Source organism: Salvelinus namaycush, chromosome 21, assembly GCF_016432855.1.
Source record: "Salvelinus namaycush isolate Seneca chromosome 21, SaNama_1.0, whole genome shotgun sequence".
Classification (NCBI taxonomy): Eukaryota; Metazoa; Chordata; class Actinopteri; order Salmoniformes; family Salmonidae; genus Salvelinus; species Salvelinus namaycush.
The window spans coordinates 49078638-49097483 of record NC_052327.1 but is presented as its reverse complement, the minus strand read 5'-3'; the positions used below and the strand labels follow the sequence as shown (position 1 = coordinate 49097483).

General features: G+C 41.9%; 1 protein-coding gene across 1 annotated transcript in view; it reads left to right on the top strand.

Annotated features, from left to right (window-relative positions):
• rapsn (receptor-associated protein of the synapse, 43kD) overlaps positions 1–18846 on the top strand; it is a 50614-nt gene that overhangs the window by 10079 nt on the left and 21689 nt on the right. The window contains exons 3-6 of the mRNA XM_039016992.1: positions 382–540; positions 2500–2527; positions 3202–3228; positions 5416–5459. Coding sequence (XP_038872920.1) covers positions 382–540; positions 2500–2527; positions 3202–3228; positions 5416–5459 — 258 coding nt within the window. The remainder of the gene's footprint in view (positions 1–381; positions 541–2499; positions 2528–3201; positions 3229–5415; positions 5460–18846) is intronic.

Sequence of the window (18846 nt, the reverse complement as noted above, 5' to 3'; positions counted from 1 at the left end):
GCTGGGACCTCTGGACGGCTGGGACCTCTGGACGGCTGGGACCTCTGGACGGCTGGGACCTCTGGACGGCTGGGACCTCTGGACGGCTGGGACCTCTGGACGGCTGGGACCTCTGGACGGCTGGGACCTCTGGATGTCTGCGTACATCAGACTTTACTGAAAAAAATGCAACGAAGTCCAGTCCTTTACGACCTCTGCCTTTACGACCTCTGCCTTTACGACCTCTGCCTCTACGACCTCTGCCTCTACGACCTCTGCCTCTACGACCTCTGCCTCTACGACCTCTGCCTCTACGACCTCTGCCTCTACGACCTCTGCCTTTACGACCTCTGCCTTTACGACCTCTGCCTTTACGACCTCTGCCTCTACTTGTGTTTCCAGGTGTGTCTGAGCATGGGCAATGCGTTCCTGGGCGTCAGTGTGTTCCAGAAGGCTCTAGAGAGCTATGAGAAGGCCCTGCGCTACGCCCACAACAACGATGACAAGATGCTGGAGTCTAGAGTCTGCTGCAGCCTGGGGAACTTCTACATCCAGCTCAAGGTAAAGTGTCGACAGTATGTCTATGATGACGCTCTGAGAAAAGGTCCTATAGTTGTTATTACATTTCTATTACTTTGTTACATCCCTGATTAGATGCTATTCAACCTTGCATGTAAAAAGAGTCTAAGAAGTACCCAGTCTCAGAAGAGTTTCAATTGAACACAGTCCTATTTGACGACACATCTTGTCAAATGCATTTTGGTGCAAAGGCTGAGTGAGCCACTCCAGAGGCCCCGGTCAGAGGCCTGTTGTATTCTAGCCTGGTAGAGGCCTGTTGTATTCTAGCCTGGTAGAGGCCTGTTGTATTCTAGCCTGCTAGAGGCCTGTTGTATTCTAGCCTGCTAGAGGCCTGTTGTATTCTAGCCTGCTAGAGGCCTGTTGTATTCTAGCCTGCTAGAGGCCTGTTGTATTCTAGCCTGCTAGAGGCCTGTTGTATTCTAGCCTGCTAGAGGCCTGTTGTATTCTAGCCTGCTAGAGGCCTGTTGTATTCTAGCCTGCTAGAGGCCTGTTGTATTCTAGCCTGCTAGAGGCCTGTTGTATTCTAGCCTGCTAGAGGCCTGTTGTATTCTAGCCTGCTAGAGGCCTGTTGTATTCTAGCCTGCTAGAGGCCTGTTGTATTCTAGCCTGCTAGAGGCCTGTTGTATTCTAGCCTGCTAGAGGCCTGTTGTATTCTAGCCTGCTAGAGGCCTGTTGTATTCTAGCCTGCTAGAGGCCTGTTGTATTCTAGCCTGCTAGAGGCCTGTTGTATTCTAGTCCGGTAGAGGCCTGTTGTATTCTAGCTTGGTAGAGGCCTGTTTGTATTCTAGTCTGGTAGAGGCCTGTTGTATTCCAGCCTGGTAGAAGCCTGTTGTATTCTAGCCTGCTAGAGGCCTGTTGTATTCTAGCCCGGTAGAGGCCTGTTGTATTCTAGCCTGGTAGAGGCCTGTTGTATTCTAGCCTGGTAGAGGCCTGTTGTATTCTAGCTTGGTAGAGGCCTGTTGTATTCTAGTCTGGTAGAGGCCTGTTGTATTCTAGCCTGGTAGAGGCCTGTTGTATTCTAGCTTGGTAGAGGCCTGTTGTATTCTAGCTTGGTAGAGGCCTGTTGTATTCTAGCCTGGTAGAGGCCTGTTGTATTCTAGCCTGGTAGAGGCCTGTTGTATTCTAGCTTGATAGAGGCCTGTTGTATTCCAGCCTGGTAGAGGCCTGTTGTATTCTAGCTTGGTAGAGGCCTGTTGTATTCTAATCTGGTAGAGGCCTGTTGTATTCTAGCCTGGTAGAGGCCTGTTGTATTCTAGCTTGGTAGAGGCCTGTTGTATTCTAGCCTGCTAGAGGCCTGTTGTATTCTAGCCTGCTAGAGGCCTGTTGTATTCTAGCCTGGTAGAGGCCTGTTGTATTCTAGCCTGGTAGAGGCCTGTTGTATTCTAGCTTGGTAGAGGCCTGTCTGTGTAATCGAGTGTCAAGCCTGGTCGAGGCCTGTTTTATTCTGTTTTGACACGTGAGATTTGTCCCAGTAATCCCTGGATTCAAAAGGTGGATTGGTTTCAATCAGGTCCAGATTAGCTGGTGTCCGGAGAATGAAAATTGAATCTGCTCGCCCTAATAATACAGGACAGACAAACCTCTCAGTGGTTCTTAATACAATCGCCGGTTAGAAAATTACAGCATCAAGTTAGAACGCTTATAAAGAAGTAAAGTTTATATCAAAACTGTAGTGTTGCTGATCCGGACTGCTGAATCTGTGTAACGGCTGTCGTCTTCCTCCTCGTCTGATCTGATCTCATCTTCCTCCTCGTCTGATCTGATCTCGTCAATCTGGCTGTAGACTGTGTGTGTTTCACAGAGCTGCCCTCTTGGCCAGGACTCCCTTGTGAAAGAGAGATTCTGAACTGAATGGCATAACATGGTAAACAAAAGATCAATTAAATAAAAGAATAGACGCCAGCTCCTCACTCATCCATCTGTTCTGTTTCCTCCCATCAGGACTATGAGAAAGCCCTGTTCTTCCTGTGTAAATGATCTGTTCTGTTTCCTCCCATTAGGACTATGAGAAAGCCCTGTTCTTCCTGTGTAAATGATCTGTTCTGTTTCCTCCCATTAGGACTATGAGAAAGCCCTGTTCTTCCTGTGTAAATGATCTGTTATGTCCTCCCATCAGGACTATGAGAAAGCCCTGTTCTTCCTGTGTAAATGATCTGTTCTGTTTCCTCCCATCAGGACTATGAGAAAGCCCTGTTCTTCCTGTGTAAATGATCTGTTCTGTTTCCTCCCATCAGGACTATGAGAAAGCCCTGTTCTTCCTGTGTAAATGATCTGTTCTGTTTCCTCCCATCAGGACTATGAGAAAGCCCTGTTCTTCCTGTGTAAATGATCTGTTATGTCCTCCCATCAGGACTATGAGAAAGCCCTGTTCTTCCTGTGTAAATGATCTGTTATGTCCTCCCATCAGGACTATGAGAAAGCCCTGTTCTTCCTGTGTAAATGATCTGTTATGTCCTCCCATCAGGACTATGAGAAAGCCCTGTTCTTCCTGTGTAAATGATCTGTTCTGTTTCCTCCCATCAGGACTATGAGAAAGCCCTGTTCTTCCTGTGTAAATGATCTGTTCTGTTTCCTCCCATCAGGACTATGAGAAAGCCCTGTTCCTTTCCTGTGTAATGGATCTGTTCTGTTTCCTCCCATCAGACTATGAGAAAGCCCTGTTCTTCCTGTGTAAATGATCTGTTCTGTTTCCTCCCATCAGGACTATGAGAAAGCCCTGTTCTTCCTGTGTAAATGATCTGTTCTGTTTCCTCCCATCAGGACTATGAGAAAGCCCTGTTCTTCCTGTGTAAATGATCTGTTCTGTTCATCCCATCAGGACTATGAGAAAGCCCTGTTCTTCCTGTGTAAATGATCTGTTCTGTTTCCTCCACCAGTAAAATATATGTCTTACACTTAAACAAAGTGAATTAGGTAAAACATTCATTCTAGAAAGTTGCAATGCATTCAAATAAGTTAGGATTGATTATCAAATTGAAAAAACTCCCACAATATTGTGGGTGTATATGTTCATTACGAGTCTACTTAATATTATTGGAAATCTGTAATAAAAAATGGTGATTAACAAGATATAAATATGATATTATCAATCAGTAAATAGAAAGCCATTGTGTTTATATAAAGGTGACTTTCGATAATCAAAAACCCCATTTGTATTTATAAAAGAAATTGATTACTTGTTCTTACTTGGCAAAGAAAACATGCAACAACTATCCACATTTGTGTTACTGCTGATGATCCCCATCAGAACCATCTTTTTACACAAGCACAACACTAAATAAAATGAAAATATCTCTCACATTTATTATTATTATTCTACATGCGTGTGATTGGTCAACAACATCGTTTTTCCCAATAATACATGATCTCACTTTTTCTTCATTGCCCAACAATATTTTGCTTTGTAATAGTGGTTGTAGTGGTTTATAGACTCAAATTAACACTATACTTTTTCGTTTCCAGAAATAGATGCTGGATAGAAAAGTAATCATACTTACTAGAAAGGACATTTCCTGAAATAAATGCTATTTTATAAGTTATATTTGATAAAGATGTTAGAATAATGTTGAATATCAGGATACTGAGTGTTTTATATGTTAAATAATGTTGAAGTTAGGAATAGCCTGAGTTTGTAAGTTAGTATTTTAGCTTGATTGTCCAAGGAGCAGGACCTTTTTGAACAGGCTGCCTCTGTATTCCTATGGTTCTCATTCAACCCCAATGCTAATCTAGGCACTTTGAAATGGCTACAGTTCCACAAAAGTATAGACAGATTGCTTATCGAAGGAGTTTTTCATACTAACGATTGGGCATCTGAACATCTGGTTTTGGGTTGTTAGCTTAAACAGTGAAAGAGGAATGGGTGAGAAGTGTTGATTTTCTTTACCAAGTCTAAACGGACCTTTTCTGTTTCCCTGAAACCACTGGGAGCTCATCCATATTATTATAGTTCAAAAAGTAGAATGTTCTTCAAGCCATCTAAGCTCGGGTATCCTGCATATTTACAAGTTATTTTCATGTTTAGTATGCTTAACTTTGTTAGCGCGGAAAATAATAAACATTAAGCTTGCCTTCACAAGCACACCTGATAATTAATAACACAATGTGGTTGAACTGCTCCTTAGTCACTCAGGGGTGAATCCTAGCGTTCACTCGAGTTGAAGTTTTACTTAGTCCGTGCACGTGATGTTATGGGAGACCTTAGTGAAAATTCAACTTACTGTAATTGAAAAAAAGGGGAAGGCTGCATACCCTGCGTAAGTGATCAAAATACTAGTTTATAAGTTTTTTATCACATGTCTAAAGTAAACGAACACAAGTATATCCGACCGTCCTTCGAGTCAGCGTTTGATCTTCGTGACTATGCATTCTTTAGTTGAAGTGTTGTGTTCTCAACTGTGATTGGACACGTACAGTGTGTTCACTGATGATAACAAAGGTTTGTACAGAAATGATCTTCTGACAATAACGGCCATTAAACACCTTTACAGCTAATCATTTATACGTAACATTTATAACAAAAACACACGGCTCAATTTGCCTTGATGGGTATTTTTCAAATCAATTTTTGTTCAATTTGAATAATATAACGTGTGGCCAAAATCCCTAGTGATTTCACTTATCCCAAACAATATGTTTCACATCATTCCAATTACTGCTTGCAATGAATCTTCCACATACCCTAACCAAAGTAAAGTGAACATTATGCTAAACTATCAGAATGTATCTAGAAAAAACAGACGTCCACAAAACTAAGTATTATGGATTTCTTCCTCCTCACCCTCTGACAAAACCAAACAGTAAATCATGTACAACAGTGTAATAAATCTATCACTGTATCCTCCTTTTCTGTGTCAGCTAAGGAGATCATACCTTACTGTACAAAAACCCGGAGGATAGTGGTGACCTTTGAACTCGTCTTGAACTACAGTCCCTTGGGCTTCCGCACACTGTGATTGTTAGTCCTTGGTCTACTCAGCCATCTGTTCCTCGTAGCCAAGTAGCCGCGGGGTGCGAGTAATTGGTCTGGTTTTCCGTTTCTGTGGCACATCCTCTGAAACACAGCAGCAGGCACAAACTGTATCCGATGTGGTGTTCAATTAGTTCAGACATTCAGATTGTGTTGCAGTTTAGTTCAGACTTCAGATGTGTGTTCAGATTAGTTCAGACATTCAGATATTGTTTCAAGTTTAGTTTCAGGACTTCAGATGTGTGTTCAGTTTAGGTTCGGACATTCAGATATGGGTTCAGTTTATTCTGGAACATCAGATGTGTGGTTCAATTATTTCAGACATTCAGATATGTGTTTCAATTAGTTTTCATACAGTTCAGATAGGGTTCGATTTAGTTCGGGACAATTCGATGTGTGTTCAGATATGTTTCAGATGTGTTTCAGTTTTAGTTCGGACATTTCAGATATGTTCAGATTAGTTCAGACATTCAGATATGGGTTCAGTTTAGTTTCGGACATTCCAGATGTGTGTTCAGCATTCTGCCCATCAGATATTGTTCAGATTATTTCAGTACATTCAGATGTGTTTCAGCGTCTGCCCATTAGATTTGTTCGATTAGTTCAGACTTCAGATGTGTGATTTCAGCATTCTGGCTCTGCTATGTGGACTGAGGTCCGGAGCTTCACACAGAGTTGTTTCACATAGTGTCCTCCAAGTCCCAGGGCACGTGCCGTCGTAACCTCACACAAACCCAGCTTCATGAGGACCGCGACATTTGGGGCAGCCCTTGGAACCGTTGGTTCTGTAGACACCATGAGAGGATAGAAAAGATAGAGACTCTGGGACTGACCCAAATTCCTAAGAGTTCTCATCCTGTTTCCACCCCTGGACATGAAACGATTTAGAACCTCTTAAGGATTAGCCCCTTTTTCTTTTTTTTTTTTTTAATAATTTTGCCTAAAATGACATTCCCAATCTATCTGCCTGTAGCAAGATATTCCTATTCTTGATACCATTTGAAGGAAACACTTTTGAAGTTTGTGAAAATGGGAAATGAATTGGAGAATATAACACATTAGATCTGTAAAAGATAATACAAAGAAAAAAGCATGTTGTTTTTTTGTACCATCATCTTGAAATGCAAGACAAGGCCATCATGTATTTTCCAGTCCCGGTGCAATTTAGATTTTGGGCCCACTAGATGGAAGCATGTATGTGCAAATTTTAGACTGATTCAATGAACCATTGCATTTATGTTCAAATGTTCTATCAGGACCTGCCCAAATATGCCTAATTTGTTTATTAATACATTTTCAGATCATACTGTGTACTCGTCCTCAACATACAGGTAATTATTTCACTGAATAGCTACTGTAGAACAGTGCTTAGATTAACAGAATTTTAATTCAGCTTTCCTGCTAATATCAATAGATGTTCTATGTCCGCTGGAAATGTTCTTGTACTTACAACCTCATGCTAAACGCTTAGCGCCCACGTTTGTAAAGGCTCCAGCGGTCCGCGCATGGGCCCACTGCATCCTGAAGAGGTTTTTAATCAAGGCAAACGTCCCTACTGGATGTGGAAGATGGAGAGCAGACAGGGCCATATGTAGTAATAACCATGTAGAAGCACCTACTGGAGGTGGAAGATGTTGAGAGCAGGACAGGGCATATGAGTATAACATGTAGAGCACACTGACTGAGGTGGAGATGTGAGAGGCAGGACAGGCCAATGTAGGTAAGAACTGGTACAAGCACCTACTGGAGGTGGCAGATGTGAGAGCAGGGCATGGCCATAATTAGTAATCACATGTAGAAGCACCTACTGGAGGTGGAAGATGTAGAGCAGGCAGGGCCATATGTATAATAACATGTAGAGGCACCTACTGGAGGTGGAAGATGTGAGAGCAGGGCAGGGCCATATGTAAGTAAGTACATGTAGAGCACCCTACGTGGAGGTGACAGATGTGAGAGCAGGACAGGTGCCATATGTAGTAATAACATGTAGACAACCTAGACTGGAGGTGGAAGATGTGAGAGCAGGGGCAGGGACATAGTAGTAATAAACTGTAGAAGCACCTACTGGAGGTGGAAGTATGTGAGAGCAGGGCAAGGGCATATGTTGTATAACATGTAGAGCACCTACTGGAGGTGGAAGATGTGAGAGCAGGCAGGGCCATATGTAGTAATAACATGTAAGCACCTCTGGAGGTGGAAGTCGTGAGAGGCAGGGGCAGGGCCATATGTAGTAATAACATGTAGAGCACTACTGGAGGTGGAAGATGTAGAGCAGGACAGGCCATTATGTAGTATATACATTGTAGGAGGCACCTACTGGAGGTGGAAGATGTGAGAGCATGGCGGGCTGTGGTAAACATACACCTATGAAATGAAGATTGAAAGGCATATGAGTATACATGTAGAGCACCTACTGTAGGTGGAAGTTGAGCAGGACAGGGCCATATTAGTATAGACATGGGTATATGACCCCAACCTACTGAGGTGGAAGATGTGAGCGCAGGGACGGGCCATATGTAGTATAACAGTAGTAGCTACCTACTAGGAGTGGAAATTGTGAGAGCAGGGCAGGGCCATATCGTAGTACTAACATGTAGAGCAACTACTGGAGGTGGGAGATGGGAGAGCAGGGCCAAAAAACATATGTAGTAATACATGTGAGCACCTACTGGAGTGGAAGATTGTGCGAGCAGGCAGGGCCATATGTAGTAATAACATGTAAGCACCTACTGGAGGTGAAGATGTGAGAGCAGGCAGGCATATGTAGTAATAACATGTAGAGCACTACCTGGAGGTGGAAGAATGTGAAGCAGGGCAGGGCACTATGTAGTATACTAGTAAGCACCTACTGGAGGTGGAAGAGTAGTAAGAGGACAGGGCCAATATGTAGTAATAACCTGTAGAGCACCTACTGGAGGTGGAAGATGTGAGAGCAGGAGCCATAGTGGACTTAACACTATGTGAGTAGATGAGAGGAGGGCATTTAGATAACATGTAGCCCTACTGGAGGTGGAAGATGTGAGAGCAGTGACAGGGCCATATGTAGTAATAACCATGTAGAGCACCTACTGGAGGTGGACCGATGTGAGAGCAGGCAGGGCCATATGTAGTAATTAACATTAGAGCACCTACTGAGGATTGGAAGATGTGAGTAGCAGGAGCAGGGCCATATGTAGTCATAACAATGTAGGCACCTACTGGAGGTGGAAGATGTGAGAGCAGGGCAGTAGGCCATATGTAGTAATAACATGTAAGCACCTACTGGAGGTGGGAAGATGTGAGAGCAGGGACGAGAGCCATATGTATTATACCATGTAAGAAGGCCCAACCTACTGGATGTGGAAGTATTTGAAGACAGGCAAGGGCCATATGTAGTAATAACATGTAGAGCACCTCTGGAGGTGAAGATGTGAGACAGTGACAGCCCAATGTAAGTAATAACTACCTTGGTGTGAAGAGGAGCAGACGGCATAGATATCTGTAAGTACTGGTGGAAGATGTGAAATAGCAGGGCCATATGTAGTAATACATGTAGAGCACCTACTGGAGGTGGAGATGTGAGAGCAGGCAGGCCATATGTAGTAATAACAGTGGTAGAGCACCTACTGGAGGTGGAAGATGTGAGAGCAGGCAGGGCCATATGTAGTAATAACATGTAGATCACCTACTGGAGTGGAAGATGTGAGAGCAGCAAGGCCAGATGTAGTAATAACATGTAGAGCACCTACTGGAGGGTGGAAGGATGTGAGAGAGGGCGATGGCCATATGTATGTACATACATGTTCGAGCACCTACTGGAGGTGGAAGATGTGAGAGCAGGGCAGGCCATATGTAGTAATAACATTGTAGAAGCACCTACTGGAGTGGAAGATGTGAGAGTCAGGGCAGGGCTCATGTGTAATACAGCATGTAGAGCACTACTGGGTGGAAGATGTGAGAGCAGGGCAGGGCCATATGTATAATAACTGTAGAGGCACCTCTGGAGGTGAAGAATGTGAGAGCAGGCGAGGGCATATGTAGTAATAACATAGGTCACTTGGAGGTAATTGCCGCAGGACAGGCCATATTATTAACTAGGCACCACGGTGGAAGATTGAGAGCAGGGCAGGCATATGTAGTAATAACATGTAGAAGCACCTACTGGGTGGAAGATGTGAGAGCAGGACAGGGCCAATGTAGTATAACATGTAGAGCACCTACTGGGAGTGGAGATGTGAGAGCGAGGGCATGGCCATATGTGTAATAACATGTAGAGACTAGAGGTGGAAGTACGTGAGAGCAGGACATGGGCCATATGTTAATAACATGTAGATGCACCTACTGAGGTGAAGATGTGAAGCAGGGCAGGGCCCATATGTAGTAATAACATGTAGAGCCCTACTGGAGGTGTGAAGATGTAGAGCAGGACAGGGCCTATGTAGTAATAAACAGGTAGAGCACCTACTGGAGTGGACTCGATGTGAGAGCAGGCAGGGCCAGTGATGTTAGTAAATAAAGTAGAGGCACCTACTTGGAGGTGGATAATGTGAGACAGGCCAGTGCCATATATGTAGTAATACACATGTAGAGCACCTAGCTGAGTGGAAGATGTTGAGAGCAGGGGCAGGGCCATATGTAGTATGACATGTTAATCACCTACTGGGAGGTGGAAGAATGTGAGAGCAGGACAGGGCCATAATGTAATAACATGTAGAGCAAACCCTACTGGAGGTGGAACATGTGAAGAGCAGGGCAGGGCCATATGTAGTATTAACATGTCGAGCAACCTTACCTGAGGTGGAAATGTGAAGCGACAGGGCCATAATTTTGTAATAACAATGTAGAGCCCTCCTGGAGGTGAAGTGTGAGTAGCATGACGAGGCCATATGTAGTAATAACATGTAGAGCACCTCTGGAGGGAAGATGTAGAGCAGGACAGGGCCATATGTAGTAATACATGTAGAGCACCTACTGGAGGTGGACAGAATGTGAGATCAGGGCAGGGCATATGTAGTAATAACATGTAGAGCACCTACTGGATGTGGAAGATGTGAGAGCAGGACAGGGCATATGTAGTATAACATGTAGAGCACCTCTGGAGGTGGAAGATGTGAGAGCAGGCAGGGGCCATATGTAGTAATAACATGTAGAGCACCTACTGGAGGTGGAAGATTGTGAGAGCAGGACAGGTGCCATATGTATTATAACATTGTAGAGCACTACGGAGTGAAGATGTGAGAGCAGGACAGGGCCATATTTAGTATAACATGTAAGCACACTACTGAGGTGGAAGATGTGAGAGCAGGACAGGGCCATATGTAGTAATAACATGTAGGAGCCCCTAGAGTGTAGAGATGGTGAGAGCAGGACAGGGCCATATGTAGTAAACAGTAGAGCACCTACTGGAGGTGGAAGATGTGAGAGCAGGGCAAGGGCATATGTAGTAATAACATTAGAGCACCTACTGGAGGTGGGAAAGATTGAGAGCAGGACAGGGCCCATATGTAGTAATACATGTAGAGCACCTACTGGAGAGTGGAAGATGTGAGAGCAGGGCAGGGCCATATTAGTAATAACTGTAGAGCCCTTATGGAGGTGGTAAGATGTGAGACAGGGTCAGGGCCATATGTAGTAATAAATGTAGAGCACCTACTGGAGGTGGAAAGTTGAAGATCACGGCAGGCATATGTAGTACTGGGACATGTAGAGCACCTACTGGAGTGAAGATGTGAGAGGCAGACAGGGCCCATATGTAGTAATAACATGTAGAGTCACCTACTGGAGGTGGTAAGATGTGAAGGCAAGGCGAGGAGCCATATTTAGTAATAACAATGTGAGAGCACCTACTGGAGGTGGAAGATGTGAGAGCAGACAGGGCCATATGTTAGTAATAACCATGTCAGAGCACCTACTGGAGGTGGAAGATGTTGAGAGCAGGGCAGGGCATATGTAGTATAACATGTAGAGCACCTACTGGAGGTGGAAAGATGTGAGAGCAGGGCAGGGCCATATGTAGTAATAACATGTAGAGCACCTACTGGAGTGGAAGTGTGGAGCAGGACAGGGCGCATATGTATTATACATGTATCGAGCACCTACTGGAGGTGGAAGATTGGAGAGCAGGGCAGGGCCAATATGTAGTAATAACATGTAGAACCTACCTGGAGTGTGGAGATGTAGAGCAGGGCAGGGCCATATGTAGTAAAACATGTAAGCACCCTACTGGAGGTGGCAAGATGTAAGCAAGGACACAGGGCCGATATGTAGTAATAACAGTAGAGCACCTCTGGAGGTGGAAGATGTGAGAGCAGGCAGGGCCATAGTAGTAATACATGTGAGCACCTACTGGAGGTGGAAGATGTGAGAGCAGGACGGGCCCATATGTAGTAATAACATGTAGAGCACCTACTGGAGGTGGAAGATGTGAGAGCTGGGCAGGGCCATATGTAGTAATAACATTTAGAGCACCTACGAGGTGGAAGATGTGAGAGCAGGCGGGCCTATTTAGTAATAACATGTAGAGCACCTACTGGGGTGGAAGATGTGAGAGCAGGGCGAGGCATATTGTTAATAACATGTAGAGCACTCTACTGGAGGTGGAAGGATGTGAGAGCAGGGCGGGCCATATGTAGTAATAACATGTAGACACCTACTGGAGTGTGGAAGTAAGTGAGAGCAGTACAGGGGACATATGTGTTAATAACATGTAGAGCACCTACTGGAGGTGGAAGAATGTGAGAGCAGGGCAGGCCATATGTATTAATACATGTAGATCACCTACTGGGAGGTGGAAGATGTGAGAGCAATGACAGGGCCATAATGTAGTAATGACATGTAGACACCTACTGGGTGGAAGATGTGAGAGCAGGGCAAGGGCCTGCAGCTGTGGTTCTTCTCATCCTATGACTCGCCACACATTCCCGTACAGCTCCAGTTCCCTCCACACCTGCAGGAACTTCACAACCTTCTCCCTTAGCTCCGTCCTGACTCTCCTTACTGCGGTAGATCCCCGTCACTGAGACAGTGCACCTTTAGACTACACAGCTAACGAGAGGAGAGGTGTATAAGGGTTCGAATCAACACACGGCTGAACCATAGCTGACTACTGCAGTCGATTTCCCTCATAATTCCCACATAATTGTTTTAATTGCACAGTATGTTTTGTTACAGTAAAAGGCCAGCATATTTTTCATGGTATTTATTCAGAACTTGTAACACTGTAACCCTTGGTTCCTAAGCCTCTGACAACTCCTGAGCGCGCTGCAGGGCATCAAGGCCTGTTTCCATGTTCTTTCTCTGCTGGAGGCCAACATCTTCCCTACCCCAGGTACACCCTGGGTCTGGCCAAGACGGTTCCCAATCTCTGTCCATTATACACATGGAGAGCTCATACGAGGCAATGCTTTTCTGGAGAGAGAGAGAACAGAGATGAGGGAGAGAGAAGAGGGAAGGAGAGAACAGGAGATGAGTGACGAGGGGGAGGGGAGGAGAGAAAGAGAAAGAGGGGAGAGGAGAGAAGAGGAAGGAGAGAAGAGGGAGGAGAGAAAAGAGGAGAGGAGAGAAGAGGAGTGATATGGAGGGGAGAGAGATGGAGAGAAAGAGAGGAGAGGAAGAACAGGAAATGATAGAAGGGATGAAGAGAGAAAGAGAACAGGTAAGAGGAGAGAACAGGAGTATGAAGTTGTAGAGGAGAGGAGAGGAAAGAAAGTGAGAGAAAATCAATATAAAATCAAGCCCAGACTATATTGAAGGGAAGGTTTTTCTCTTCAGATCTGTAACAGTGTAGTACGGACAGTATTTGGTTTTCATCAACGTCATGCCGGCAGGTTGGATATCGCGAAGTTCAGTAAGCACAGTGCCTGGAGAGGTCGGTCCCGTCCTGCAGGGCATCTTCATGGACTCCTGGGGGATGGGACCCACTTTAGTGTGACACACAACCTCTGAACAACACACACACACCTTCTGAACAACACACCAACCTCTAACAACACACACTCAACCCTGACACTCTGAGACTACACACAACCTCTAACAACAACAATCATCTACAAACACAATTCTCAAAACAACACACGAACCTCTGACACAACACACAACCTCTGAACCACAACCTCTGAACAACACTCAACCTCTGAACACACACCTCTGACAACCTCAACCTCTAAACAACGCACACTTATCACCTCTGAACACACAACCTCTGAACACCTCAACTCAACCTTAAACAACGCACACTCACCTCTAAACAACACACAAACCTCTAAACAAAACACAATGACCACATCTAAACAACACTCAACCTCTAAACAACCCTACTCAACAACCCATCAACCTCTAACAACACACACTCAACTCTAAACAACACACACCTCTAAAACACACTCAACCTCTAAACAACACACACCTCGTAATCAACACACAACGCTCTGAACAACAACACCACAACCTCGTACACAACACTCAACCTCTAACAACACTCAACCTCTAAAACAACACTCAACCTCTGAACACACATCCATACTGTACATTAGCAAGTTCTCCTGTTTTTACCATCCGAGGTCAAAATGATCGAATCAACGTTATTCTCCACACGGACATTAACACGGACCAGGCATTTGACCTGGTGAAAGGTGCTGAATTCAATAAACATGTCAATCTAAGTTATTGGGTCATGTACACTATTTAGCTTAATGTTACTGTGGATTGTAGTGGAAATTCCTTATCGGTGTGTTTCGACCGATAAGACGGTAGTTATATAGGATGGTGTGTATAGACAGTATGAGACAGTAGTTATATAGGATGGTGTGTAATAGACAGTATTATATAGGATGGTGTGTAAGACAGTAGTTATATAGGATGGTGTGTATGACAGTATAGTAAAAAAAACAGTAGTTATATAGATGGTTGGTAAGACAGTATAGACAGTAGTTATATAGGATGGTGTGTATAGACAGTAGTTTATAAGGATGGTGTGTATATAGCAGTAGTTATATAGGATGGTGTGTATTGACAGTAGTTATATAGATAGTGTGGTAGACAGTAGTTATATAGGATGGTGTGTATAGACAGTATTTATATATGGATGTGTGTATAGACAGTATTTATAGGATGTGTGTATAGACTAGTTATATAGTATGGTGTGTATAGACAGTAGACAGTAGTTATATAGGATGGTGTGTATGACAGTAGTTATATAGGATGGTGTGTATAGACAGTAGTTTATAGGATGGTGTGTATAGACAGTAGTTTATAGGCGGTGTGTGTATAGACATTATAGACAGTAGTTGTATAGATGGTGTGTTAGACAGTAGTTATATAGGACGGTGTGTATAGACAGTATTATATAGGATGGTGTGTATAGAAGTATAGACAGTAGTTATATAGGATGGTGTGTATAGAACAGTAGTTATATAGGATGGTGTGTATAGACAGTAGTTAGATAGGATGGTTGTATACAGTAGTTATATAGGATGGTGTGTATAGACAGTAGTTATATAGGATGGGGTGTATAGACAGTATAGACAGTAGTTATATAGGTGTGTATAGACAGAGTATTATATAGGATGGTGTATAGACAGTATAGACAGTATTATATAGATGTGTGTGTATAGACAGTAGTTATATAGGATGTGTGTATAGACAGTAGTTTATATAGGATGGTCTGTATAGACAGTATTATATAGGATGGTCTGTATATAGACAGTATTATATATATGGGTCTGTATAGACGATTATTAGGATGGTGTTTAATAGACAGTATTTATATAGGATGTGTGTATAGACAGTAGTTATACAGGATGGTGTGTATAGACAGTATGACAGTAGTTATATAATGGTTGATGTTATAGACAGTAGTTATATAGGATGGTGTGTATAGACAGTAGTTATATAGGTGGTGTTATAACGTAGTTATATAGGATGGTGTGTATAGACAGTAGTTTACAGGATGGTGTGTATAGACGTATAGCAGTAGTTATATAGGATGGTGTGTATAGACAGTAGTTAATAGGATGGTGTGTAAGACATATTATATAGGATGGTGTGTATAGACAGTAGTTATATAGGAGGTGTGTAAGACAGTATAGACAGTAGTTATATATAGGATGGTGTGTATAGACAGTATAGCAGTAGTTATATAGGATGGTGTGTAATAGACAGTAGTTATACGGATGGTGTGTATAGACGTATAGACAGTAGTTATATAGGATGGTGTGTATAGACAGTAGTTATATAGATGTGTGTATAGACAGTAGTTATATAGGATGGTGTGTATAGACAGTATTATATAGGATGTGTGTATAGACAGTATTATAATAGGATGGTGTGTATAGACAGTATTATAATAGGATGTGGTGTATAGACAGTATAGACCAGTGAGTTTATATAGTATGGTGTGTATGACATATAGACAGTGTTATATAGATGCGTGTGCTAGACCAGTATAGACAGTAGTTTATATAGGATGGTGTGTATAGACAGTCTAGGACAGTAGTTATATAGGATGGTGTGTATAGACATAGTTATACAGGATGGTTGATATAGACAGTATAGACAGTATAGACAGTAGTTTATATAGGATGGTGTGTATAGACAGTAGTTTATAGGAGTGTGTTGCCGTATAGAGTAGTTAGAAGGGTTGTATAGACAGTATTAGACAGTAGTTATATAGGATGGTGTTAGAAGTGTATATAGATGTTATAACGTATGTTAACAGGATGGTGTGTCTATTTATAGGATGGATGTGTATAGACCAGTTTTATATAGGATGGGTGTGTATAGACAGTGTTTATACAGGAAGGTGATGTATAGACAGTAGTTATATAGATGTGTGTATAGACTAGTTATAAGGATGGTGTTGTATAACAAGTAGTTATATTAGGATGGTCGTGTATAGAAACGTAGTATATAGGAGGGTGTGTATATAACAGTAGTTATTAAGATGGTTGTATAGACTTAGTTTAATAGGATGGATGTGTATAGACGTATGCAGTAGTTATATAGGATGGTGTGTATAAAAGTAGTACTAGTGTGTATAGATGTATATAGAATGTGTGTAAGACCAGTAGTTATATAGGATGGTGTGGTATAGACAGTATGCGTAGTTATATAGGGGGTGTGTATAACAGTAAAACAGTAGTTATATAGGATGGTGTGTAATAGCAGTAGTGTTATAGGATGGTTGTTGTATAGACAGTAGTTATATAGGGAGTGTGTATAGACATGTTAAACAAGTTAATAAAAGATGGTGTGTAAAGCCAGTATAGACAGTATTATTATGATTGGTGTGTATAACGATTATTATATAGGATGGTGTGTATAGACAGTTATTATATAGGAATGGTGTTGGTTATAGACAGTAGTTTATAGGATGGTGTGTATAGACAGTATTATAATGAGGATGTGATGTATAGACAGTAGTTTATAATAGGATGGTGTGTATAGACAGTAGTTTTATATAGGATGGTTGTGTATAGTATAGACAGTAGTTATATAGGATGGTGTGTAGAGACAGTAGTTATATAGGATGGTGTGTATAGCAGTATAGAAATGTTATAATGAGGAGTGGTGTGTATAGACAGTAGTTATATAGGATGGTGTTATGCGTATAACAGTAGTTATAATATGGATGTATGGTATAGACTATAGGTTTATATAGAATGGTGTGTAGAGACCAGTATATACGTAGTTTATATAGGATGGTGTGTTATAACAGTAGTTATATAGAGGTGGTGTATATACAGTCTTATAATGGGATGGTGTGTATAGACAGTAGAGTAGTATAAAATAGGATGGTGTGTATAAGACAGTAGTTATATAGGATGGTGTGTATAACATAGTATAGGATGGTTGTAGAAGTATAGACAGTAGTGTGTTATAAGTAGTTGGATGGTGTGGTATAGACAGTTAAGTTATAATGGAATGGTGTGTATAGACAGTAGTTATTATAGGATGGTGTGTAAGACAGTAGTTTATAATAGTGGTGTGTAAGGTATATTGACAGTGATAGACAAGTAGTTAATATAGGATGGTGTGTATAGACAGTAGTTATATAGGATGTGTGATGAGTATATTGTGTATAGACAGTATAGACCAGTAGTTATAGTGGTTATGAGTTAGTTAGGTGGTTGTATAGACAGTAGTTAATATAGGATGTGTGTGCTATAGACAGTAGTTATATAGATGGTGTTATAAGATAGGTTTATACAGTAGTTATAATAGGATGGTGTGAATAGACAGTAGTTATATAGGATGGTGTGTAAGACAAGTAGTTTATATAGGATGGTGTGTATAGACGTAAACAGTAGTTATATAGGATGGGGGTCTTGTATAGACATTAGTTATATAGGATTGGTTGTATATGACAGTATTATTGGATGGTGTGTATAGACAGTATATAGACTGGTGTAGATAGTTATATGTGAGGTGTATGAAATAGTTATTGATGGGGTTTACAGTATTTGATATAGATGGTGTGTATAGACAGTAGTTATATAGGATGTGTGTGTTAGACATAGTTATATAGGTGGTGTGTATAGCACGTAAGTTATATAGGATGGTTGTATAGACAGTAGTTATATAGGATGGTCTTTATAGACATTAGTTATATAGGGAATGGTGTGTATAGACAGTGTTATATAGGATGGTTGTGTATAGACAGTAGTTAATAGGATGGTGTGTATGAGACCAGTAGTTATATAGAAGTATGGTGTGTATGACCAGTAGTTATATAGGATGTGTGTATAACATGTAGTTATATAGTATGGTGTATAGACATAGTTATAGAGGATGGTTGTATGAGTTATTAGACGGTAGTGTAGAATAGTATACAGGATGGTTGTATAGACATAGTTATATAGGATGGTCCTTGTATAGACAGTAGTTATATAGGATGGTGTGTAGGAAGTATAGACAGTAAGTATATAGAATGGTGTGTATAGACAGTAGTTATATTAGGCATGGTGTGTATAACAGTAGTTATATAGGATGGTGTGTATAGACGTTATAGATGTTATTAGAGCCAGTATTTAGGATGGTGTAAGCTATTATAGGATAGTTACAGTAGTTTATATAGGATGGTGTGTCAAATAGACAGTAGTTATATAGATGGTTTTGTATAGACAGTAGTTATATAGGATGGTGTGTATAGACAGTAGTTATATAGGATGGTGTGTATAGACAGTAGATATATATAATAGGGATGGTGTGTATAGACAGTAGTTATATAGGTGTGTATGCTGTATAGAACAGTAGTTATATAGGATGGTGTTGTATAGACAGGTAGTTATATAGGATGGTTTACCGTATAGGAGGTTAGCAGTAGTTTATATAGGATGTGTGTG